Raw genomic sequence first — 27787 nt, forward strand, 5'->3', positions numbered from 1 at the left:
TTACCGACCGCAGAGCAACAGAATCAACCGGTGGTGAAAAGGCCCAGGCGAGGGGATCTCCTGCAACAGGGAGACTACATACCCCTCCCGCTGTTCCTCGTTCCCAAATGAATGAGGGCAGAGCTTGAAATATTGCCTTCACACGCCCTCAAAAATTTAAAACTTGTCGTGACCCCCCAAAAAACCTATCTGGGGGGGCAACCTTAGGTTCAGGTAGCGTCTGATTCACCACCAACAGACTTGCTGCAGATGCTGCAGCCCTTGTGCACGCATATCAACCACCTCCAGTGACTGGATCTGCAAAACTGAGCCATAACAGCCGTCTGAGCCATAAGGGCGCTACAGAAAAAGTTGGGCAGGTAATTATGTCACAGGTGACAAGGAGACACAGGGAAACCTATACTGGCCATAAGGCTAGGGCCCCTGCGCTCACCCTAACACCCGGAGGAACTCTTGAAGGTAGGTAGGTCCGGGACTCCAACCTAGGTCCTATCTCCTGTTCTTGTCCCTGATGGTAAGACCCCCTGCACAACCCACCACCCGGGGGTAGAAGGGGCAAGAACAGAAGTAAATAAACCCCACCGACAAAGACAAAACAGGGGTAACAACGACTGCAACTCGTACACACAGCAACCACACACAAAGGAGACACTCAAAGTGTGCAAGGGGTAACAACAGAAGGGGGAAAGAAAACAGACTACTAGGTATCATCCATATCTCTCAACCACCACACCATGAACTGCTGCAGCCCACAACACAAGTCTCAGAGAGGGGGTTCCTCCAGCTCCTTCCTCCTCCGGGCCAAGCTTCCAAATGATGAAAATAACCGTCCCCCTCTGGTGGAGGTGGAGGGTATATATAGGACCTGGGAATGGTCCAAACCGGAAACACCTGATCAGGAGTCAGGAGCTTCCGGAAGGTAAACTGACATTAACCCTCTGCTCCCCAAAGGAAGAGGAATCCATTTAATCATCAGAGTTCCACAAGATAAAGTGAGACTCTAACCCTGAACCTGTCACAAAACTCCACAACAGAGGAACGTCAGTGACAATAACATATTATAAAGCATCTATGCCACTGCAGAGGATTTTCAGTTCTATTTCGGAAAACATATCTGTGTTACCGGCTGATAGAGAATGTATGAGGAATATAACTGTGTCTCCATTACAGGAACCTGCTCCTTCCAGATGGCGTTCCTCCAGAGCGGCAGTGGGCTCGATTCTATGTCAAAATCTACCGTGCCGAGGGTCTACCACGAATGAACACCAGCATCATGGCCAATGTGAAGAAAGCTCTTATCGGAGAAAACAAAGACTTGGTGGATCCCTATGTGCAAGTTTCCTTTGCGGGGCAAAAGGTAATAAGAAAATGAGGTTTTGGGATTGAGCCCAGTTATTAGTGTTAACATCCTCTATGACAGGCCATCATTCGGACATAACTGGCCTCCCACTCGGGAACTCCTGCTATTGGGCATACAGTGCCTTGCAAAAGTATTCGGCCCCCTTGAACTTTTCAACCTTTTCCCACATTTCAGGCTTCAAACATAAAGATAAAACATTTTAATTTTTTGTTGAAGAATCAACAACAAGTGACACAATTGTGAAGTTGAACGAAATTTATTAATTTTTTTGTATTAAACTTTTGTAAAAAATAAATAACTGAAAATTGTGGCGTGCAATATTATTCATCCCCTTTACTTTCAGTGCAGCAAACTCACTCCAGAAGTTGATTGAGGATCTCTGAATGATCCAATGTTGTCCTAAATGACTGATGATGATAAATATAAGCCCCTGTGTGTAATCAAGTCTCCGTATAAATGCCCCTGCTCTGTGATAGTCTCAGTGTTCTGTGTAAAGCGCAGAGAGCATCATGAAGACCAAGGAACACAACAGGCAGGTCCGTGATACTGTTGTGGAGAAGTTTAAAGCCGGATTTGGTTACAAAAAGATTTCCAAAACCTTAAACATCCCAAGCAGCACTGTGCAAGCGATCATATTGAAATGGACGGAGCATCATACCACTGCAAATCTACCAAGACCCGGCCGTCCATCCAAACTGTCATCTCACACAAGGAGAAGAATGATCAGAGATGCAGCCAAGAGGCCCATGATCACTCTGGATGATCTGCAGAGATCTACAGCTGAGGCGGGAGAGTCTGTCCATAGCACAACAATCAGTCATACACTGCACAAATCTGGCCTTTATGGGAGAGTCGCAAGAAGAAAGCCATTTCTCAAAGATATCCATAAAAAGTGTTATTTAAAGTTTCCCACAAGCCACCTGGAGACACCAAACATGTGGAAGAAGGGGCTCTGCTCAGATGAAACCAAAATCAAACCTTTTGGGCACAAAGCCAAACGATATGTTTGGCGTAAAAGCAACACAGCTCATCACCCTGAACACACCATCCCCACTGTCAAACATGGTGGTGGCAGCATCATGGTTTGCGCCTGCTTTTCTTCCCCAGGGACAGGGAAGATGGTTAAAATTGATGGGAAGATGGATGGAGCCAAACACAGGACCATTCTTGAAGAAAACCTGTTGGAGTCTGCAAAAGACCTGAGACTGGGACGGAGATTTGTCTTCCAACAAGACAATGATCCCAAACATAAAGCAAAATCTACAATGGAATGGTTCACAAATAACCAGGTGTTAGAATGGCCAAGTCACAGCCCAGACCTGAACCCAATCGAGAATCTGTGGAAAGAGCTGAAAACTTCTGTTCACAAACGCCTCCATCCAACCTCACTCAGCTCCAGCTGTTTACAAAGGAAGAATGGGCGAGAATTTCAGCCTCTCCATTTGCAAAACTGATAGACACATACCCCAAGAGACCGCAGCTGTAATCGCAGCAAAAGGGGGCGCTACAAAGTATTCACTTACAGGGGATGAATAATATTGCATGCCCTAATTTTCAGTTACCGTAATTATCTTTTTACAAAAGTTTAAAATAAGCAATAAATATCGTTCATCTTCACAATTGTGTCACTTGTTGTTGATTCTTCACCAGAACATTCACATTTTATCTTTAATGTTTGAAGCCTGAAATGTGGGAAAAGGCTGAAAAATTCAAAGGGGCCGAATACTTGCGCAAGGCACTCTATGTGCATAAACCACGGTCTGCATAATCCACCTTTGACATCATCAGGCTTTGGCTCATGATTCTATCTATGACATCATCGATTGTTGACATGCTCCTATGACATCATCACTAGAGATGCGCTAAGAGTCAAATATTTGAGTTCGGATTATTCGAGCCGAGTAATTTCTACTATTCGTACCAAATAATGAACTCAAGTCAATGGGAAACTCTAATAATGTTCTGGAGGACCTTGGTAGTTGGCACACTACTTCTGGGTCCACTCATTAGATCTCATGCATATTCATGGCTCATTAAATCTCATACATATTCATGGATTCCCCCGCCCATCTTCTGTTATAGCGTCTGTGATTGGCTGCAGTCAGACTGCCGATATGCCGGAGTCTGTGATTGATTACCCTCATAGTAGATGTCTGAGGCAGGACGACATGGAGTGTAAAAATAAATAACTAATTTTAAAAAATGGCATAGGGTCCCCCGTATATACTGATACCCAGTGCAGATAAAGCAGACGGCTACAGGCTGCAGCCCCCAGCTTGGCTATGTGTTAAATACGAGGGACCACATGTGGCTTTTTTTTATTATTGTTTAAATAAATAATATAAAAAAACGGCGTGCAGTCCCCCCAATTTTTTTGATAGCAAGCCAAGATGAAGCCTAGAGCTGTGTGCTGGTATTTTCAGGCTGGGGAGGTCCATGGTTATTGGGCCCTCCCCAGCCTAAAAATGGCAGCCTGGAACCGCCCCAGAATTGTTGCATCCATTAGATGTGACCATTTCGGCACTTTACCCCACTGATCCTGAGGTCCCACGATGATCTCGGCTCTGCTATATCATCCTGTGACATCAGCAGCCTTCGGATCAGGCTTCTGTAACATCAGCAGCTTTTGGGTCAGGATCCTATGACTTTATCAGCCTTTTGGTCAGGCTCCTGTGACATCATTAGCCTTTGGGTCAGGCTCCTGTGACATCATCAACCTTCGGATCAGGGTCCAATATTATCAGTATTCTTTGGATCATGTGCCTATGACCTCATCAGCCTTCAGATCAAGCTTCTGTGACATCATCAGTCTTTGAATCAGTCTCCTATGACATAATCATTGTTTAGATCAGGCTCCTGTGACATCACCAGCCTTCGGGTCAGGCTTCTGTGACATCATCAGCTTTCGGGTCAGGCTCCTGTGACATTATCAGCCTTCGGGTCAGGCTCCTGTGACATCATCAGCCTTTGGATCAGGCTCCTGTGACATCATCAGCCTTTGGATCAGGCTCCTGTGACATCATCAGCCTTTGGATCAGGCTCCTGTGATCTCATCAGCCTTTGGATCAGGCTCCTGTGACATCATCAGCCTTTGGATCAGGCTCCTGTGACATCACCAGCCTTCGGGTCAGCTGTGACATCACCAGCCTTCGGGTCAGCTGTGACATCATCAGCCTTCGGGTCAGCTGTGACATCACTAGCCTTTGGTTCAGGCTCCTGTGACATCATCAGCCTTCAGGTCAGCTGTGACATCACCAGCCTTTGGGTCACCTGTGACATCACCAGCCTTCGGGTCAGCTGTGACATCACCAGCCTTCAGGTCAGCTGTGAAATCACCAGCCTTCGGGTCAGCTGTGACATCACCAGCCTTCAGGTCAGCTGTGACATCACCAGCCTTCGGGTCAGGCTCCTGTGACATCACCAGCCTTTGGGTCAGGCTCCTGTGACATCATCAGCCTTTGGATCAGGCTCCTGTGACATCATCAGCCTTTAGGTCAGGCTCCTGTGACATCACCAGCCTTCGGGTCAGCTGTGACATCACCAGCCTTCGGGTCAGGCTCCTGTGACATCATCAGCCTTCGGGTCAGGCTCCTGTGACATCATCAGCCTTCGGGTCAGCTGTGACATCATCAGCCTTTGGGTCAGCTGAGACATCATCAGCCTTTGGGTCAGCTGAGACATCACCAGCCTTTGGGTCAACTGTGACATCACCAGCCTTTGGGTCAGCTGTGACATCACCAGCCTTTGGGTCAGCTGTGACATCACCAGCCTTTGGGTCAGCTGAGACATCACCAGCCTTTGGGTCAGCTGTGACATCACCAGCCTTTGGGTCAGCTGTGACATCACCAGCCTTTGGGTCAGCTGTGACATCACCAGCCTTTGGGTCAGCTGTGACATCACCAGCCTTTGGGTCAGCTGTGACATCACCAGCCTTCGGGTCAGCTGTGACATCATCAGCCTTCGGGTCAGCTGTGACATCTCCAGCCTTCGTGTCAGCTGTGACATCATCAGCCTTCGGGTCAGCTGTGACATCATCAGCCTTCGGGTCAGCTGTGACATCATCAGCCTTCGGGTCAGCTGTGACATCATCAGCCTTTGGGTCAGCTGTGACATCACCAGCCTTCGGGTCAGCTGTGACATCACCAGCCTTTGGGTCAGCTGTGACATCACCAGCCTTCGGGTCAGGCTCCTGTGACATCATCAGCCTTCGGGTCAGCTGTGACATCATCAGCCTTCGGGTCAGCTGTGACATCACCAGCCTTCGGGTCAGCTGTGACATCACCAGCCTTCGGGTCAGCTGTGACATCACTAGCCTTTGGGTCAGCTGTGACATCACCAGCCTTTGGGTCAGCTGTGACATCACCAGCCTTCGGGTCAGCTGTGACATCACCAGCCTTTGGGTCAGCTGTGACATCACCAGCCTTTGGGTCAGCTGTGACATCACCAGCCTTTGGGTCAGCTGTGACATCACCAGCCCTTGGGTCAGCTGTGACATCACCAGCCTTTGGGTCAGCTGTGACATCACCAGCCTTTGGGTCAGCTGTGACATCACCAGCCTTTGGGTCAGCTGTGACATCACCAGCCTTTGGGTCAGCTGTGACATCACCAGCCTTCGGGTCAGGCTCCTGTGACATCATCAGCCTTCGGGTCAGGCTCCTGTGACATCATCAGCCTTCGGGTCAGCTGTGACATCACCAGCCTTCGGGTCAGCTGTGACATCATCAGCCTTCGGGTCAGCTGTGACATCACCAGCCTTTGAGTCAGCTGTGACATCACCAGCCTTTGGGTCAGCTGTGACATCATCAGCCTTCGGGTCAGCTGTGACATCACCAGCCTTTGAGTCAGCTGTGACATCACCAGCCTTCGGGTCAGCTGTGACATCACCAGCCTTCGGGTCAGCTGTGACATCATCAGCCTTCGGGTCAGCTGTGACATCACCAGCCTTCGGGTCAGCTGTGACATCATCAGCCTTCGGGTCAGCTGTGACATCACCAGCCTTTGAGTCAGCTGTGACATCACCAGCCTTTGAGTCAGCTGTGACATCACCAGCCTTCGGGTCAGCTGTGACATCACCAGCCTTCGGGTCAGCTGTGACATCATCAGCCTTCGGGTCAGCTGTGACATCACCAGCCTTCGGGTCAGCTGTGACATCATCAGCCTTCGGGTCAGCTGTGACATCACCAGCCTTTGAGTCAGCTGTGACATCACCAGCCTTTGAGTCAGCTGTGACATCACCAGCCTTTGAGTCAGCTGTGACATCACCAGCCTTCGGGTCAGCTGTGACATCATCAGCCTTCGGGTCAGCTGTGACATCATCAGCCTTCGGGTCAGCTGTGACATCACCAGCCTTCGGGTCAGCTGTGACATCATCAGCCTTCGGGTCAGCTGTGACATCACCAGCCTTTGAGTCAGCTGTGACATCACCAGCCTTTGGGTCAGCTGTGACATCACCAGCCTTCGGGTCAGGCTCCTGTGACATCATCTGCCTTCGGGTCAGCTGTGACATCATCAGCCTTCGGGTCAGCTGTGACATCATCAGCCTTCGTGTCAGCTGTGACATCATCAGTGATAGTGTCAGACACCCACCAGCTGACATGAAGCCACACCCCCTTAGTGTCATGTGACCCTGAGAGCTGGTAAATGTCCAGTCCTGGGAGGGGGATGCTGGGAGAGAAGAGAATCAGTTTTTCTTATTTACAAGCACAATAATTGCAGACAATGCAGTGTATATATGTGTATGTATATATGTGACCTTGTGCGGAGGGCGCTGAGGCTTCTACAGATCCCTCCGGAGAGTCCCTTTAAATGCTTCTGGTTCAGTCGGTGTCATTTTTCCGGATATTTCGCCGTTCCCCGCGCCATCATCACTTTATGACCTGAGCAGGAAGAAGAGTGAAGAGTAATGGCTTTAATAAACCCAAAATATTCATATTCTGACAGAAGCCATTATTTCTGATCCGTGCGGCCCGGTGCCGGCGGTCCGGGGCAGGAAACTGCGCAAATCTTAATAATGTCACAACCTACCACGTTTTTTAAATGAACCGATAAAACAAATTTCATGGGAAGACGCGGCACCACTTTTTCTCCATAAATTATCGCTGGCATGAGAAGCGTTTAGTAATTCATGAAGACGTCTGTTATTCCAGGGGGCGGAATGATGATACTTTCTGCTGTCAGACGGTGAAATTACCCCAAATTATACGTGTCCAGGTCTAAAAGCTCCGCATTCATTATTAACACCATAGAGGGGGCTTGTAGGGAAGAAAACAGGAGCGCCACCTGGTGGAGAAAGTGTGAACTACAGCGTAACAGCCCAGAAAAAAGGGGATGAAGAACAAGGGGTCAGTACTGTCCATAAAAGCCAGAAAACCTGACACCCCCATCATACCTGATGTCTCCTATTCTATATCCTTTATATTCAATGGTGGGGACGACTGTACAAGGGGTTAATAATACTATCCCAGGTGTCCAGAGGATTAATAATTACATCCCTGGTGTCCTGTACCAATAATAATGATATACCTGGTGTCCAGTGTATTACTATATACAGTGCCTTGCGAAAGTATTCAACCACCTTGACTTTTTCAACCTTTTCCCACATTTCAGGCTTCAAACATAAACATAAAAAATTCAATGTTCCGGTGAAGAATCAACAATTGTGAAGTTGAACGATATTTATTGCTTATTTTAAACTTTTTAAAAAGTAAATAACTGAAAATTGTGGCGTGCAATATTATTCATCCCCTTTACTTTCAGTGCAGCAAACTCACTGCAGAAGTTGATTGAGGATCTCTGAATGATGCAATGTTGTCCTAAATGACTGATGATGATAAATATAAGCCCCTGTGTGTGATCAAGTCTCCGTATAAATGCCTCTGCTCTGTGATAGTCTCAGGGTTCTGTGTAAAGCGCAGAGAGCATCATGAAGACCAAGGAACACAACAGGCAGGTCCGTGATACTGTTGTGGAGAAGTTTAAAGCCGGATTTGGTTACAAAAAGATTTCCAAAACTTTAAACATCCCAAGAAGCCCTGTGCAAGCGATCATATTGAAATGGAAGGAGAATCATACCACTGCAAATCTACCAAGACCCGGCCGTCCATCCAAACTATCATCTCACACAAGGAGAAGACTGATCAGAGATGCAGCCAAGAGGCCCATGATCCCTCTGGATGATCTGCAGAGATCTACAGCTCAGGTGGGAGAGTCTGTCCATAGCACAACAATCAGTCTACACTGCACAAATCTGGCCTTTATGGAAGAGTGGCAAGAAGAAAGCCATTTCTCAAAGATATCCATAAAAAGTGTTGTTTAAAGTTTGCCACAAGCCACCTGGAGACACCAAACATGTGGAGGAAGGTGCTCTGCTCAGATGACACCAAAATCAAACTATTTGGGCACAATGCCAAACGATATGTTTGGCGTAAAAGCAACACAGGTCATCCCCCTGAACACACCATCGCCACTGTCAGACATATCTACCGCCCCCGTGGAAGCAGCCGGGAGCTCCGCAGCTGGTTCTTCATAGATTGGTTTTGAACAAAGAGGGAAGAAGAGATATGGCACCAAAATTATTTGCAAAAGTATTAAATTTTATTCACAAAAAATAGATGAAGATACAACTTTTTTTCATAAGAATAAATAGTACAGTATCAAATTAGAGCACAAATTAGAAAGAATGAGGCAACCCAGGGATGAGGATGCAAGTATAGGTAGAACACAAAAAAGGGGGGGGGGGGGAGAGGTATGAAGTCCTACTCATTGCCAGTAACAAAAACCTTGGGGGGGTGGTATATAACTGGAGTGTATTGGTCCAAAAATTGGACCCCAGCCCCCCAAGGTAGTAAATAGACCAAATGACCCTCCACAGGGGATATATGGTCAAAGATTGAAGTGCATAACCAAAAAAACAGGTAGGCAAAGATGGTTAGAAAAAGTATAAAGGAATAATCTCCACCAGAGTAGTCGTGGGGCAATAAAGAGGAGGCTGAAATGTTGTGTGTAATAAATTCTAGTCGTGAAGCCGAGAGGTGCCAGTTAGCACATAAACGGCTAATAAAAATTACACAATACACACACACAATCAGGTCCTTTATGCCCGGGCTAGTCGTGGAGCTGGAGAGGAAGGAAAATGCACACACACAATCAGAGCAAAAATGCCCTGACTAGTCGTGGAGCTGGAGAGGAAGGGAAGGAATGTGAAAGGTCCCGTAAAAGGGCACAGAGAAGGCAGATAAAAACAGTTAGAGGGGTGTGCAGCCCAGCTCAAGAAGTGGACTAGTCATGTGGCAGAGAGAGGAAGCAAGTGGATAAAAAGCAGGGAGAATAAACGTGGGGCCGGGCGGTGCAGTACAGCACAATGACGGCCAAAGTCAAACAGGGAGAGAGAGGAAAAGCGAGTCTCTAGACCCACAATGGTTATGTGAGTCAGAGGGAAGTGGGAAAGAGGAAAAGTGAGAAAAATGAAGACTACCTGTGCAAGTGGAGGGGGGTCACGGCAGGAGGACGAACCCAACAGCTGTTTCGCCTAAGCGCTTTTTCGCTTCCCTCGAAAAAGCGCTTAGGCGAAACAGCTGTTGGGTTCGTCCTCCTGCCGTGACCCCCCTCCACTTGCACAGGTAGTCTTCATTTTTCTCACTTTTCCTCTTTCCCACTCCCCTCTGACTCACATAACCATTGTGGGTCTAGAGACTCGCTTTTCCTCTCTCTCCCTCTTTGACTCTGGCCGTCATTGTGCTGTACTGCACCGCCCGGCCCCACGTTTATTCTCCCTGCTTTTTATCCACTTGCTTCCTCTCTCTGCCACATGACTAGTCCACTTCTTGAGCTGGGCTGCACACCCCTCTAACTGTTTTTATCTGCCTTCTCTGTGCCCTTTTACGGGACCTTTCACATTCCTTCCCTTCCTCTCCAGCTCCACGACTAGTCAGGGCATTTTTGCTCTGATTGTGTGTGTGCATTTTCCTTCCTCTCCAGCTCCACGACTAGCCCGGGCATAAAGGACCTGATTGTGTGTGTGTATTGTGTAATTTTTATTAGCCGTTTATGTGCTAACTGGCACCTCTCGGCTTCACGACTAGAATTTATTACACACAACATTTCAGCCTCCTCTTTATTGCCCCACGACTACTCTGGTGGAGATTATTCCTTTATACTTTTTCTAACCATCTTTGCCTACCTGTTTTTTTGGTTATGCACTTCAATCTTTGACCATATATCCCCTGTGGAGGGTCATTTGGTCTATTTACTACCTTGGGGGGCTGGGGTCCAATTTTTGGACCAATACACTCCAGTTATATACCACCCCCCCAAGGTTTTTGTTACTGGCAATGAGTAGGACTTCATACCTCTCCCCCCCCCCCCCTTTTTTGTGTTCTACCTATACTTGCATCCTCATCCCTGGGTTGCCTCATTCTTTCTAATTTGTGCTCTAATTTGATACTGTACTATTTATTCTTATGAAAAAAAGTTGTATCTTCATCTATTTTTTGTGAATAAAATTTAATACTTTTGCAAATAATTTTGGTGCCATATCTCTTCTTCCCTCTTTGTTCAAAATGCTCTTTGAAGTAGGCACCCTCCCCTGTGGGAACTCCAGGTTGTGTTTCCCCCAGTGATTACCGAATCAAGCCATGTATATGTTGTTTATAATTTTCTTCATAGATTGGACCTGAAGGTTCCGCTGCCGGGGTTGGAATGGGCAGCTCGGCGACCACCGAAGACGGGGGTGGTGGTGGTAAGGTGGTTGCCGTAAGCGGGGGTGGACCGGATCCCACAGCGAATCAACTGGGACTGGGTATCGTGGGATTTCGATCTCACGGGCTCGCACCGCCTTTGCCGGGCTCCTCATCTCTTCCCTCCAGTGGTCCGGTATGAAGAGGAATTGCGTCCGCATCCTCCTGGAGAGCTGCTCAGTCTCCTCCTCGATCCAGGTCGCGGTCCCGGAAACAGCACGCTCCGGTGACCAGTCTCACGCAGCCGCCATCTTTCCTCTGCAGGGTCCAGGAACGTTATGTTAGAGTCCTGGCGTCCCTGCTTCTCTTCCGCTGCTACATGCCATCACGCCCCCTCGGTTTTCGCCCACCACTCACTGCTGTGCTGTGGCCCTCTGGGAACTTCCAGTTCCAGGCTGACTTTCAGGACGAAGGGCGGGGCTTGGGCTTCACGCGCTTTTGGTCGAGAAGACGGCGTTTTGGCGCCAAAAGATGGCAGAAATGGAGGGAAACGGGACTCTTGGCTCGTTGTTTGGATTTTCAAGACGCACGTCACCCAGGTAAGTGGGTCCTGCTCGTATCCTGTTTGTGACGCCAAGTTTTTCGAGGTGTACCGCCCCCATAGAAGCAGCCGAGCTGCTCGGATCCGGGTTCGCTGTGGCTCAAGGGTCTCCGGACCCGGGGGCCGTGCGGCCACTCGAATGAAAAGGGGGGTATTTACAGGGGAATTATAGTTTGTGACGCCACCCATGGTGTGTGGTAATTGGGAGTACCACCGCTGCTGTTGGGAGTACCCGGGAATGATGGAGTGGGGCCAGCAAGGTCTTGTAACCTTCCACGAGTAGGGGATGCCCCGGGACTCGGTGAGGGGTGCTGTGGGGATGAAGAGGTCACTTTCGTACTCACTCAGTTCATAGGCAGACACCGACAACCGGGTAAACCAAGTCTCTGGGTACCGCTGCCGCTGAGGGGAGCTCGTCCGGGTCTCGTTCCCAAGTTATGCTGCCTGGTGGTCCGTGACCTTCCTCCTGGCACTAAGTTTAACTTCAACGTGGTGGCCCAGTAGTATGGAACTAGCCGGGCCCCGCTCCCCACTATGGCTAAATATGGGAGCCTGCTCTCAGGGCTCACGCTTGGGATTTTCTGGACCGTTTTGGTTGGAAAGTCCTATCCCCCTCATTGCGCTAATGCCCTGATTCTGGAGCAGGTGGGAACGGATCGTAAAGGTTCCGTTCTCCTCAGATGAATTGTCGGGTTGCCTGAGCTACTCCCTGACCTATGGTCCGTGTACCACATCGTTCCTTCGGTCCAGGACCGGTGATAGGGCTAGGCTGCCGGCCGTCCTCGACTGGTTCGAGTACCTCACCACAATCCCCTGTAACCGGGGGTCCGACTTCTCTAGGCCCAGACCACCGTCTGCAACCTAGACAGCTACTTCAGGAGTCACCACTCCCGACTTCCTCTGAGCTCCTCTCAGCTTGAGGGCTACTTCCAACTCCTTCTCCACTCACAGACAGACTCGACTCTACACTTCCTCCCCTACCCTCCCAGACCCCCCCAGATGGGCGACTCTATTCCACGCAAGCCGTCCACTGGTGTGCCTGGTGGGTGAGGTGCAGGGTGTATCTAGGATTTGATTTGCTGTTGGAGGCAACACCACTTAAGTAGGGACCCAGAACCAAGAGGGAGGTGGAATACTGCACGGAAGGGCAGCTTGTGCAGTACCCTGTAACGACCTGATAGTCCAGGGGCGTCACACAGTGGTGGCAGCATCATGGTTTGGGCCTGCTTTTCTTCAGCAGGGATAGTGAAGATGGTCAAATTAATGGGAAGATGGATGGAGCCAAATACAGGACCATTCTTGAAGAAAATCTGTTGGAGTCTGCAAAAGACCTGAGACTGGGACGGAGATTTATCTTCCAACAAGACAATGATCCCAAACATAAAGCAACATCTACAATGGAAGGGTTCACAAATAACCGTATGCAAGTGTTAGAATGGCCGAGTCACAGGCCAGACCTGAACCCAATCGAGAACCCGTGGAAAGAGCTGAAAACTGCTGCTCACAAACGCCTCCATCCAACCTCACTCAGCTCCAGCTGTTTACAAAGGAAGAATGGGCAAGAATTCAGCCTCTCCATGTGCAAAACTGATAGTGACATACCCCAAGAGACTGCAGCTGTAATCGCAGCAAAAGGTGGCGGTACACAGTATTAACTTAAAGGGGATGAATAATATTGCACGCCCCAATTTTCAGTTATTTATTTTTTTTAAAAGTTTAAAACAAGCAATAAATTTCCTTCCTCTTCACAATTGTGTCACTTGTTGTTGATTCTTCACCAGAACATTAACATTTTTATCTTTATGTTTGAAGCCTGAAATGTGGGAAAAAGTTGAAAAATTCAAGGGGGCTGAATACTTTCGCAAGGCACTGTATATATCCCTTGTGCCCAGTGAGGGGCATAACTACCGCGGTCGCAGGGGTCGCCATTGCGACCGGGCCCGGGAGGTTAGGGGCCCGCGGGTGCCCGGCAGACCAGCAGCCAGCCCCTTTAAGTGAGAGAGGAGCTGCGCTGATCTCACAAACCACGCGGTCACTATATGACCCGCTACCGCCGCCAACATTGGGCCCCCCTGCCCGGTGTCAGCGGCGGCACCGGGGCCCCGTCCCCCGTCACTGCGCACAGTAATAATGAAGCATAGAGCGTCCGGCGCCGCTGTATGCATCATCATTCTCCCCCTGTGCCTGCACGGTGACGTCACTCCTGTGTGACTGCTGTGCTGAGTGCACAGAGCGCAGGACGGGAGGACGCCGACCAGAGGATCGGGGGAACTGAGGACAGCAGCGGTGGAAGAGGAGAGCAGTGAGGACAGCAGCAGTGGAACGAGGAGACGTGAGGACAGAGCAGCGGTGGAAGGAGGAGAGAAGTGAGTACTTGTTGTTGTTTTTTTTATATAAATTAGTGAGTACACGGTGGCCAGAGGCCTGGAGAGGCTGCATTATACATGGAGGCCTGGGGAGGCTGCATTATTATTTATGGAGGCCTGGAGAGGCTGGCTGCTATATTATACATGGAGGCCTGGGGGGGCTGGCTGCTCTATTATACATGGAGGCCTGGGGACGCTGCAGTATTATACATGGAGGCCTGGGGAGGCTGCAGTATTATAAATGGAGGCCTGGGGAGGCTGGCTGCTATATTATACATGGAGGCCTGGGGAGGCTGGCTGCATTATTATACATGGAGGCCTGGAGAGGATGGCTGCATTATTATAAATGGAGGCCTGGGGAGGTTGGCTGCATTATTATACATGGATGTCTGGGGGGCTGCATAATAAACATGAAGAACACCTTATACATGGACTATAGGGGTGTATTATATATGGAGATCTATGGGGCTGCATTATACTGGAGGTCTATGGGGCTGGATTATACTGGAGGTCTATGGGGTGAATTATAATACATAGAGAACTATGGGAAATGCATTATAATACATGGATATATGAAGGGTTATGTGGGACCCTTTACACTATATGGAAGGCTATGTGATGTGGGGGCCATTATAGTATTTGGAGAACCATATACAAGGGGGGACAAAGATACAAGCAATGGATGGGAACGTTTTGAGCTGAGGGAAAAGGGCTATTTCCCTCAGCACCCAGCTTTCCCATGCTCTGCTATACATCTTTCAGCACCCAGCTTTCCCATGCTCTGCTATACATCTTTCAGCACCCAGCTTTCCCATGCTCTGGTATACATCTTCTCTCAGCACCCAGCTTTCCCATGCTCTGCTATACATCTTCTCTCAGCATGCAGCTTTCCCATGCTCTGCTATACATCTTCTCTCAGCACCCAGCTTTCCCATGCTCTGCTATACATCTTCTCTCAGCACCCGGCTTTCCCATGCTCTGCTATACATCTTCTCTCAGCACCCGGCTTTCCCATGCTCTGCTATACATCTTCTCTCAGCATCCAGCTTTTCCATGCTCTGCTATACATCTTCTCTCAGCATCCAGCTTTCCCATGCTCTGCTATACATCTTCTCTCAGCATGCAGCTTTCCCATGCTCTGCTATACATCTTCTCTCAGCACCCAGCTTTCCCATGCTCTGCTATACATCTTCTCTCAGCATCCAGCTTTTCCATGCTCTGCTATACATCTTCTCTCAGCACCCAGCTTTCCCATGCTCTGCTATACATCTTCTCTCAGCACCCAGATTTCCCATGCTCTGGTATACATCTTCTCTCAGCACCCAGCTTTCCCATGCTCTGCTATACATCTTCTCTCAGCACCCAGCTTTCCCATGGTCTGCTATACATCTTCTCTCAGCACCCAGCTTTCCCATGGTCTGCTATACATCTTCTCTCAGCACCCGGCTTTCCCATGCTCTGCTATACATCTTCTCTCAGCATCCAGCTTTTCCATGCTCTGCTATACATCTTCTCTCAGCACCCAGCTTTCCCATGCTCTGCTATACATCTTTCAGCACCCAGCTTTCCCATGCTCTGGTATACATCTTCTCTCAGCACCCAGCTTTCCCATGCTCTGCTATACATCTTCTCTCAGCACCCAGCTTTCCCATGCTCTGCTATACATCTTCTCTCAGCATCCAGCTTTCCCATGGTCTGCTATACATCTTCTCTCAGCATCCAGCTTTCCCATGCTCTGCTATACATCTTCTCTCAGCACCGAGCTTTCCCATGCTCTGGTATACATCTTCTCTCAGCACCCAGCTTTCCCATGCTCTGCTATACATCTTCTCTCAGCACCCAGCTTTCCCATGCTCTGCTATACATCTTCTCTCAGCATCCAGCTTTCCCATGGTCTGCTATACATCTTCTCTCAGCATCCAGCTTTCCCATGCTCTGCTATACATCTTCTCTCAGCACCCAGCTTTCCCATGCTCTGCGATACATCTTCTCTCAGCACACAGCTTTCCCATGCTGTGCTATACATCTTCTCTCAGCACCCAACTTTCCAATGCTCTGATATGGGAAAGCTGGGTGCTGAGGGAAAGATGGATATCAGAACATAGGAAAGCTGGGTGCTGATAGAGGGATTTCAGATCATGGGAAAGCTGGGTGCTGAGAGTAAGAGCCAAGAGTCAGCGTCATTATTCCATACCCCAAGTGTCAGTGTCATTATTCCGTACCCCAAGTGTCAGTGTCATTATTCCGTGCCCCAAGTGACTGTGTACGTGGAGGGGGGGGGCCCAGGTCTGAACCTTGCACCGGGGCCCACCAAACTCTAGTTACTCCACTGTGCCCAGTGTATTAGTACCGTATACAGTATATCCCTGGTTACTAATGCGTGGATAGTAAGGTCACTGGTGTCTATTGTATTTGTATATACATCCCTGGTGTGCATTGTATTAGTATATACTGTATATCCCCAGTGTATTAGTATATAGTGTATATCCCTGGTTACTAATGCGTGGATAGTAAGGTCACTGGTGTCCATTGTATTTGTATATACATCCCTGGTGTGCATTGTATTAGTATATACTGTATATCCCCAGTGTATTAGTATATAGTGTATATCCCTGGTTACTAATGCGTGGATAGTAAGGTCACTGGTGTCCAGTGGTTTAGTATTTGTTACCCCTGGTGGCCTGGGGTCTATATCCAGTTACTGCTTGAAAAACCTTATAAAACCATCTATTATTCTTGAGAAAATGCCTTGAGCATTGTGAAAGTCTCTTGCAGTGTGAATCTCGTGTGTCTACAATGCTCTGTAAGATGGTGACCGTCTCCCCCCCCCCCCCCCCGCGCAGGGTAAGACCTCGGTGCAGAAGAGCAGCTACGAGCCCATGTGGAACGAGCAGATCATATTCACAGAGATGTTTCCGCCTCTGTGCAAAAGAATGAAGATCCAGATCCGGGACTCGGACAAGGTGAACGACGTGGCCATCGGGACCCACTTCATAGACCTGCGAAAGATCTCCAACGAGGGCGACAAAGGTACAGCCAAACCATACACCCAACCGGAGGGGGGCAGGTGTGCCGGCGAGGGGCAGAATCTGAGCACGACCTCTGCACAAACCTCCATCATCACCTGGAAAATGGCATGTGCTGCAACAAAGCCCAGAGCCAAGCCCAAAATATACTCAGCCCGTAATAATGCAGACCCCAGACCATACCCCAAAATAAACCCAGCCCATAATAATGCAGACCCCAGACCGGACCCCAAAATAAACCCAGCCCATAATAATGCAGACCCCAGACCGGACCCCAAAATAAACCCAGCCCATAATAATGCAGACCCCAGACCGGACCCCAAAATAAACCCAGCCCATAATAATGCAGACCCCAGACCGGACCCCAAAATAAACCCAGCCCATAATAATGCAGACCCCAGACCAGACCCCAAAATAAACTCATCCCATAATAATGCAGACCCCAGACCGGACCCCAAAATAAACCCAGCCCATAATAATGCAGACCCCAGACCAGACCCCAAAATAAACCCAGCCCATAATAATGCAGACCCCAGACCGGACCCCAAAATAAACCCAGCCCATAATAATGCAGACCCCAGACCAGATCCCAAAATAAACCCAGCCCATAATAATGCAGACCCCAGACCATACCCCAAAATAAACTCATCCCATAATAATGCAGACCCCAGACCGGACCCCAAAATAAACCCAGCCCTTAATAATGCAGACCCCAGACCGGACCACAAAATAAACCCAGCCCATAATAATGCAGACCCCAGACCAGATCCCAAAATAAACCCAGCCCATAATAATGCAGACCCCAGACCATACCCCAAAATAAACTCATCCCATAATAATGCAGACCCCAGACCGGACCCCAAAATAAACCCAGCCCTTAATAATGCAGACCCCAGACCGGACCACAAAATAAACCCAGCCCATAATAATGCAGACCCCAGACCGGACCACAAAATAAACCCAGCCCAGAATAATGCAGACCCCAGACCAGACCCCAAAATAAACCCAGCCCATAATAATGCAGACCCCAGACCAGATCCCAAAATAAACCCAGCCCATAATAATCCAGATCCCAAAATAAACCCAGCCCATAATAATGCAGACCCCAGACCAGACCCCAAAATAAACTCAGCCCATAATAATGCAGACCCCAGACCAGACCCCAAAATAAACCCAGCCCATAATAATGCAGACCCCAGACCGGACCCCAAAATAAACCCAGCCGATAATAATGCAGACACCAGACCAGACCCCAAAATAAACTCAGCCCATAATAATGCAGACCCCAGACCAAAACCCAAAATAAACTCATCTCATAATAATGCAGACCCCAGACCAGATCCCAAAATAAACCCAGCCCATAATAATCCAGACCCCAAAATAAACCCAGCCCATAATAATGCAGACCCCAGACCAGACCCCAAAATAAACTCAGCCCATAATAATGCAGACCCCAGACCAGACCCCAAAATAAACTCAGCCCATAATAATGCAGACCCCAGACCAGACCCCAAAATAAACCCAGCCCATAATAATGCAGACCCCAGACCGGACCCCAAAATAAACCCAGCCCATAATAATGCAGACCCCAGACCAGACCCCAAAATAAACTCAGCCCATAATAATACAGACCCCAGACCAAAACCCAAAATAAACCCAGCCCATAATAATGCAGACCCCAGACCAAAACCCAAAATAAACCCAGCCCATAATAATGCAGACCCCAGACCAAAACCCAAAATAAACCCAGCCCATAATAATGCAGACCCCAGACCGGATCCCAAAATAAACCCAGCCCATAATAATCCAGATCCCAAAATAAACCCAGCCCATAATAATGCAGACCCCAGACCATACCCCAAAATAAACTCATCCCATAATAATGCAGACCCCAGACCGGACCCCAAAATAAACCCAGCCCATAATAATGCAGACCCCAGACCGGACCACAAAATAAACCCAGCCCATAATAATGCAGACCCCAGACCGGACCACAAAATAAACCCAGCCCAGAATAATGCGGACCCCAGACCAGACCCCAAAATAAACCCAGCCCATAATAATGCAGACCCCAGACCAGATCCCAAAATAAACCCAGCCCATAATAATCCAGATCCCAAAATAAACCCAGCCCATAATAATGCAGACCCCAGACCATACCCCAAAATAAACTCAGCCCATAATAATGCAGACCCCAGACCAGACCCCAAAATAAACTCAGCCCATAATAATGCAGACCCCAGACCGGACCCCAAAATAAACCCAGCCCATAATAATGCAGACCCCAGACCATACCCCAAAATAAACTCAGCCCATAATAATGCAGACCCCAGACCAGACCCCAAAATAAACTCAGCCCATAATAATGCAGACCCCAGACCAGACCCCAAAATAAACCCAGCCCATAATAATGCAGACCCCAGACCAGACCCCAAAATAAACTCAGCCCATAATAATGCAGACCCCAGACCAGACCCCAAAATAAACTCAGCCCATAATAATGCAGACCCCAGACCGGACCCCAAAATAAACCCAGCCCATAATAATGCAGACCCCAGACCGGACCACAAAATAAACCCAGCCCATAATAATGCAGACCCCAGACCGGACCGCAAAATAATCTCAGCCCATAATAATTACCGTAATTCAGACCCCAGATCAGACCCTAAATAATTCAGACCCTAGACAAGAATCCAAATGTATTCAGACCCCATACCAGCACCCAAATTAATTCAGAGCCAGACCAGACCCTCAATTAATTCAGACCCCAGACCGCAAAGTAATTCAGACCCCAGGCCAGAACCTAAATTAATTTGGACCCCAGATCAGACCCCCAAAGAATTCAGACTGCAGATCAGGCCCCTAAATTAGTTCGGACCCCAGACATCGCCCGCTAAAATAATCCAAGCCCACAAATCGGGCCTATAAATGGCTTCCTGTGAGATTTCTCCGCTTCTTCTGCATGGTGTGGTGACGCTCCCTCCTTCCCCGCAGGATTCCTCCCCACGCTGGGCCCGGCCTGGGTGAACATGTACGGCTCCACCCGGAATTACACCCTGATGGACGAGCACCAGGATCTGAACGAGGGGCTGGGAGAGGGGGTCTCCTTCCGAGCCCGCCTACTATTGAGCCTGGCAGTGGAGATTCTGGACACAAGTAATCCTGAGCTCACCAGTTCTACCGGCGTGCAGATGGAAGGAGCGCCCCCTGTGCCCGATGTAAGATGTGCCGATAGTGTATGCCTCACACCGGCCACCACTAGGGGGAGCATAGGAGCTCTCTGTGCAGAAAGCTCCCCCTAGTGGTGACTGCAGGTAGCCGTAAATGTCATCTATGTGGGATAAATGGGATCAGAGCCACCGCGGCATGCTGGAAGTTGTAGTTCCACAACAGCTTTACAACAAAGCTGTGCGCTCAGTGACCTGTTATTAAGACGCCATCATCTGGTGCTCATGGCCGACGCCACAACCCAAGCACATTGATGGCACCCGATATTAACTATTGCATTGATTTTTGATGTTCCCCCAGAACTGCACAGGAAAGATGGAGGAGTTCTTTCTCTTTGGAGCTTTTCTGGAAGCCACCATGGTGGACCGCAAGAGCGGGGACAAGCCGATCAACTTCGAGGTTACAATAGGTATTGTGTCATCGAATATTCAGCTCTTAATCTGCACCTTCTCCGCTCACTTTGGGGCTATAATTCAGTTTTGAACCCATCTTTAGAGCAATCGGAAGTCTATATTTCTGATACAGAGCTCCAAATGCTCTGCATAGACAGAAAGGGAATCTGTTTCCATGGAAAACGGCCATGATATACAGTTGGTGGCTAAAGTCATCTCTAGTCATTCTTATCTCTGAACTCACTTTGACCCCCACTGCAGTAAACGCATAGACAGCCTGTGCCTCCCCCGGACTGCTAAGCTCACAGCAATGGTACGGCCGGACTCCTAGGTGCCACATTAGCCCTGAAAGAGAGAGGACTATTTGCTGTGGGGGAGACAGGAAAGTGAGTACAGCAGTAATTACCCTGTTTGGAACAGGGTCTCTTTGGAGCAGGGTCTCTTTTTGGAGCAGGGTCTCTTTCTTCATTGTTCCTATGGGAGACCCAGACCATGGGTGTATAGCTTCTTCCATCTGGAGGACACACAAAGTACTACACTAAAAAGTGTAGCTCCTCCCTCCGAGCATATACACCCCCTGGATAACCAAATATAGCCAGTTCAATGCTTTGTGTTCAGGAGGCACACATCCACACATGCATTCTCATCTGATTTTGATTTTTGGAAAGAGTTTGAAGAAAAGCGGGTCCAAGCCTGGACTCCCGGCATGTCCCTTCTCACCCCACTGTGTCGGCGGTGTTGTTAAGGTTGATTTCAGGGCTGGAGCCTTACATGCCGCGCTCCTTCACCATCCCTCGGGCTCTGGCTTGAAGTGGGAGCCAGCACGGTTCTCCCTGCCTTGCAGGAGACCGGTCTCCATCCGCAGCCCTTTCTGGATCCTGCCGGACGGAGCACTCATCCCTCAGGGACCTGGCACCTGCGTCTCACAAGCTAAGTATCTGAGACGTTATTATCCGGGGGTCCCTTGTACTTTATTGTTGGGGAGAGTGTGCTGTGTATGTATTCTGACATTTCCGGACGGTTCTCTGGTTTTCACCAGAGAACCGCGCCGATGGTGCCTGCGCGCCGGCCGCATCGTTAAATTTAGGCCCCGGCTTCGCCTGAGGCTTAGTTTCGTTTTCACTGCCCCTGCATGCCAATCATGCAGAGGGACAGTGCGGCTCCGCCCCGCGGCCGTTCAGCTCAGGAGAGGGACACTCCTCTCTGAGGAAATGTTTCCCTCCCCTGTATATCTCCTTGGCCCTTGGGATCCCGCTCTTAGAGTAGGCCCCGCCCCCTCTCCTCGCTCCGGCTTGGGCAGAAGCGCCATTTTATCAGCGTTCTTATGTCAGCACAGCGATCGGCGCTGGCTGCAGTATCTCTCTGGGGGTCCGGGCTGTGGGATCTGGAGGGCACAGAGAGGGGTTGGCAGAATGTCAGACGGTATGGCAAATAAGGAATAACGTTTGGAACACCATTCTAAGTCCGAACTGGGTGCAAAAACCTAAAAAAACATCACTATGGGGAGATAAGGTATGCACACCAGTGACTATGTAAGGGGAATACATGGAATAGCAGAAACTGCTGTGTGAATACTGACTTGAAAAATCCAATAGCTATATGTAAAGTGAAAATGTGAAAAATGTTTCACATTTTCACTTTACATATAGCTATTGGATTTTTCAAGTCAGTATTCACACAGCCGTTTCTGCTATTCCATGTATTCCCCTTACATAGTCACTGGTGTGCATACCTTATCTCCCCATAGACTGTATGGCAAGCCACAACCTCCGGTTGTGGACCTGCTTATATACTCTGCTGGGGGTCATTCTGACTCAGAGCCCCCACTTCAGCAGCATGTCTCACACGAGCAGCAAGGCTGCAAGGCTGTACTCAATATGCACTGCATGTAGGCTCCTACTGCCTGTACCGAGCACATAACCACATTGTGATGCCTGCTCTAACATGGTGGTGCCTCAGCCTGGAGTCTCATCCCCACTGGTTCCTCCGGCTGCTCCGGCTCCGGTGGCTGAACCCCCGGCTTGGGCAGAATCCTTCTCTACATGGGACAGCTGTCCCGGACTCTGCTGAGCATGCATCAGCCCCCTTCTCAGGGCGCTTCTGCTGCTAGGGCTCGCTCAGCAAAGCTCACAGAGGATTCTCCATCTGGTCTCAGACCCCGTCCTCCTAAAAGGAGACGCAGGGTCACCTCTCCTTCCTCGTCCCGCGGCTCTGATTCACGAGCTGACTCGCAGGACGAGGAGGATGCCTTTACTGGGGGCTCGGACGCTACCTCCATGTACCCCATTGATCTGTCCGAAAGTGACGCAGGTGCTAGTGATTTGATTGCGTCCATTAATTTTGTACTGGACCTCAATCCGCCTGTATCAGAGGAGCAACCCTCTCTGGCAAGAAAGCACCAGTTTACCTTGCCCAAGAGAACAAGGAGTGTGTTCCTTAACCACTCCAGTTTTCAGGCCACTGTGACCAAGCCTAGGGCCTGTCCTGACAGACGCTGCCCAAAGCGTGGTTCTGATGACCGTTTTCCGTTTCCACCAGAGGTGGTCAAGGAGTGGGCTCATTCACCAAAGGTAGACCCTCCGGTGTCTAGACTCTCAGCCCGGACAGTTGTATCAGTGGCTGATGACACCTCTCTTAAGGATTCCCTGGCGGGAAGAGTAACTGACCGCCAGGTTGACCTTCTGGCCAAATCTGTATCTGAGGCGGCAGGGGTCTCGTTCTCCCCATCTTTTGCAGCAGTGTGGGCTCTCATAGCCATCTCTGCTTCTCTAGAGGAGATGCATTCCCTCACCAGGGACTCTATGTCCGAAATGGTTGCCTTAACTTCCAGGCTTCAGCCTTTTCATCCTATGCCATGTCTGCCATGCTGGAGGCTTCTCACCGCACTGCGGTGGCTTCGGCTAATTCTCTCGCTATGCGCAGGATCTTGTGGCTTCGAGAGTGGAAGGCAGACGCTTCTTCAATGAAGTACCTTGCTGGGCTCCCATTTGCTGGGCCCAGGCTGTTCGGTGAACAACTGGATGAAATTATTAAGGAAGCTACTGGCGGGAAGAGTACTTCCATGCCACAAACAAAACCAGGAAACCTGTCCAGGGCAGGAACCAGTCGAGGTTTCGTTCCTTTCGTTCCTCCAACTGGTCGTCCTCTAAGCCATCGGCCTCGTCCACTAACTCTGCCAAGGACCAAAAACCCATCTGACGCACGAAGCCGCGTCCTCAGAGCAGGAGCTGCTGCCACTAAGGCAGCCTCCTCTTGACTATCTGGCCGCGCCAGCAACGTCCTTGGTCGGTGGCAGGCTCTCCCGCTTTGGCGACGTGTGGTTTCAACACGTCTCCGATCAGTGGGTGCGGGATATCACCTCCCACGGCTACAGGATAGAATTCTATCCAGCCCGCCAAACAGATTTTTTCTGTCAACTCCCCCCTGCTCCAAGGCCGCCGCCTTCTCACAGGCCGTGGCACCCTTGCAGGCCAACGGAGTAATTGTACCGGTTCCCGCCTGGGAACGGTTCAGAGGTTTCTACTCAAATCTCTTCCTAGTCCCCGAAAGGGACGGTTCCTTCCGGCCCATCCTGGATCTCAAGCTTCTCAAAAAGCATGTTCAGGTGCGGCATTTTCGCATGGAGTCTCTGCGATCAGTCATTGCCTCAATGACACAAGGAGATTTTCTAGCATCCTCGACATCAGAGATGCCTATCTGCATGTGCCAATTGCAGTTTCACACCAGCGTTGGCTACGTTTTGCAATCGGAGAGGAACATTTCCAATTCGTGGCTCTTCCCTTCGGGTTAGCCACGGCCCCTCGAGTATTCATCAGGGTCATGGCAGCAGTGGTTGCGGTTCTGCACCTCCGGGGGTTGGCAGTAATCCCTTTTCCTGGATGGCCTTCTAGTCAAGGCTTCATCCAGTGCAGACTGTCAGCGGAGTGCCTCGCTCACTCTCGCCACTCTAGTCCAATTCGGGTGGCTTGTCCTTTTCCCAAGTCCACTCTGACTCCGACCCAGAAGCTCATGTACCTAGGGATGCAATTCGAGACTCTGCCGGCACTGGTGAAGCTGCCCTTAGTCAAACAGCAGTCCCTCCACTGGCGGTGCGCCCTTTGCTGAGGCCCCGCCGTCATTCCATCAGGCACCTAATGCAGGTGCTGGGTCAGATGGTGGCGTCAATGGAAGCGGTTCCTTTGCCCAGTTCCATCTGCGTCCTCTGCAGCTGGACATTCTCCGCTGTTGGGACAAGCGACCTTGCTCCTTGCACAGGTTAGTGGCTCTGTCGCCACAGACCAGGGGCTCCCTTCAGTGGTGGCTTCGGCCCCTCTCTCTTCAGGGACGCTCCTTCCTGGCCCCGTCCCGGGTGATCCTCACCACGGATGCCAGTCTATCCGGCTGGGGAGCAGTATATCTCCACCACAGAGCGCAGGGCACTTGGACCCCGTCCGAATCAGCCCTCTCGATCAATGTGCTGGAAATCAGAGCTGTGCTTCTAGCTCTCTTAGCCTTTCACCACCTGTTGGCGGGCAGGCACATTCGAGTCCGGTCAGACAACGCGACAGCGGTTGCCTACATCAACTGCCAGGGCGGGACACTCAGCCGCCTGGCAATGTTGGAGGTTCAATGCATCCTTCAGTGGACGGAGGACTCCAAGTCCACCATATCCGCAGTCCACATCCCAGGCGTGGAAAACTGGGAGGCAGATTATCTCAGCCGTCAAACCATGGACAGCGGCGAGTGGGCTCTGCATTCGGCAGTGTTTCGGTCACTCTGCCGCAAGGGGGGCACTCCGGAAGTGGATCTTCGCTCCCACGATCCTCAGGCCTTTGCAGCGGACGCGCTGGTTCAAGATTTGTCCCAGTTTCGTCTGTCTTACGTGTTTCCCTCTCTAGCTCTTGCTCAGAGTCCTGCGCAAGCTCAGAATGGAGGGTGTCGGGTCATTCTCATTACTCCAGACTGGCCCAGGCGAGCTTGGTACCCAGACCTGCTCCATCTGTCCATAGAGGTGCCGTGGCATCTTACGGACCGTTCAGACCTTCTCTCACAAGGTCCGTTTTTCCGCCTGAATTCTGCGGCTCTCAGATTGACGGCGAGGCTCTTGAGTCCTGGATCTTGACGACTTCTGGTATCTCTCCTGAAGTCATCTCCACTATGACTCGGGCTCGGAAGTATTCCTTGGCCAAAATCTATCACAGGACCTGGAGAATTTTCCTGTCCTGGTGTCGCTCTTCCGGCCATGCTTCTTGGCCTTTTTCCTTGCCAACCCTTCTGTCCTTTCTGCAGTCCGTCTGCAGCTAGGACTATCCCTCAATTCCCTCAAGGGACAGGTCTCGGCTCTGTCAGTGTTGTGCCAGCGGCGTATCGCTCGGCTGGCTCAGGCTAAGTTCACACATCCTGTGTTTTGCATCAGTCACAATCCGTCGCCTTGGGGAATTACGGTATCCTGCAAAATATTTTGCAGGAATCCTGTATTTCCCCATAGACTTCTATTAGCGACGGATTGCGACTGATGACCCTGCGTTGCATCCGCTGCGTCGCGGTCCGTCGTTTTTGACTGACCGCCGAGCGGGGAGCAACGCAGAATGTAACGTTTTTCGGGCCGTCAAAATTAACGCGCCGCGCAGGAATCCGTCGCCATCCGTCAAGCTTGTAATGCATGTCTATGGTGCTGGATTCCGTCGTAATCCGTCTTACAACGGAATCCAGCGCAGGATTCCGTCATGCTCTACTGAGCATGCCCAGCATGCTTGGCACGCCCACTGGGCTGTCCCAAACACAGACGGATCATGACTGATCCGTCAAAAAACGGACGCACAGCGGATTTAACGGACGCAACTGATCCGTTTTTTCACAGGATTCCTGTGAAAGGAATCCTGTGAAAAACACATCAGTTGCATCAGTTGACATCTTGAAAATGACTGATCCGTTGCTGACGGACCTGACGGATTGAAAACACAGGATGTGTGAACTTAGCCTCAGGTGCGCTCCTTCATGCAGGGCGCATCTCACAGCATTCCGCCTTACCGGCGGCCCTTGGATCCCTGGGACCTTAATCTGGTCCTCATGGCTTTCCAGAAACCCCCCTTTGAGCCTCTTAGGGAGGTTTCTTTGTCTCGTCTTTCACAGAAAGTGGTCTTTCTAGTGGCCATAACTTCCCTCAGGAGAGTCTCTGATTTGACTGCACTCTCTTCGGAGTCACCTTTTTTGGTTTTTCATCAAGACAAGGTGGTTCTCCGTCCGACTCCGGACTTTCTCCCTAAGGTGGTTTCTCCTTTCCACCTTAATCAGGACATTTCTTTGCCTTCCTTTTGTCCAGCTCCTGTTCATCGCTTTGAAAAAGCGTTGCATACTCTGGATCTGGTGCGGGCGCTCCGGATCTATGTGTTTCGCACCGCTGTTGTTAGGCGGCGCACCTCTCTTTTTGTGCTGACCACAGGTCGGCGTGAGGGCCTCTCAGTTTCTAAGCCGAACCTAGCTCGTTGGATTAGGTCGGCCATTTCCGATGCCTACCAGTGTACTCAGGTGCCTCCCCCGCCGGGGATCAAGGCACACTCGACCAGAGCTGTCGGTGCCTCTTGGTTTCTTAGGCACCAGGCTACGGCTCAGCAGGTCGGTCAGGCTGCCACTTGGGCTAGTCTACATACCTTTTCGAAGCACTACCAAGTGCATGCTCATGCTTCGGCAGATGCGAGCTTGGGCAGACGCATCCTTCAGGCGGTTGTCGCCCATTTGTGAAGTTAGGTTTCGCCTACTTCTCAGTTTTCTGTTTATTCCCACCCATGGACTGCTTTGAGACGTCCCATGGTCTGGGTCTCCCATAGGAACGATGAAGAAAAAGAGAATTGTGTTACTTACCGTAAATTCTTTTTCTTATAGTTCCGTAATGGGAGACCCAGCACCCTCCCTGTTGCCTTTTGGCAGTTTCTTGCTCCGCGTGTTATCACCGGCTGTTGTTGTAGACAGAGGCTCTGGTTGTTCCGGTTCTTGCTCTATCTCTACTTGTGGGTGGCTGTCCTCCTTCAGCTTTTGCACTAAACTGGCTATATTTGGTTATCCAGGGGGTGTATATGCTCGGAGGGAGGAGCTACACTTTTTAGTGTAGTACTTTGTGTGTCCTCCGGAGGCAGAAGCTATACACCCATGGTCTGGGTCTCC

At 50.1% G+C, this 27787-nt stretch overlaps 1 protein-coding gene across 1 annotated transcript in view; it reads left to right on the forward strand.

Moving 5' to 3' along the window:
* OTOF (otoferlin) overlaps nt 1-27787 on the forward strand; it is a 410132-nt gene that overhangs the window by 275498 nt on the left and 106847 nt on the right. Inside the window, exons 13-16 of the mRNA XM_075341675.1 lie at nt 1171-1357; nt 16845-17031; nt 20022-20245; nt 20556-20664. Coding sequence (XP_075197790.1) covers nt 1171-1357; nt 16845-17031; nt 20022-20245; nt 20556-20664 — 707 coding nt within the window. The remainder of the gene's footprint in view (nt 1-1170; nt 1358-16844; nt 17032-20021; nt 20246-20555; nt 20665-27787) is intronic.

The sequence above is a fragment of the Anomaloglossus baeobatrachus genome, chromosome 3 (genome assembly GCF_048569485.1).
Source record: "Anomaloglossus baeobatrachus isolate aAnoBae1 chromosome 3, aAnoBae1.hap1, whole genome shotgun sequence".
NCBI classification, from domain to species: domain Eukaryota; kingdom Metazoa; phylum Chordata; class Amphibia; order Anura; family Aromobatidae; genus Anomaloglossus; species Anomaloglossus baeobatrachus.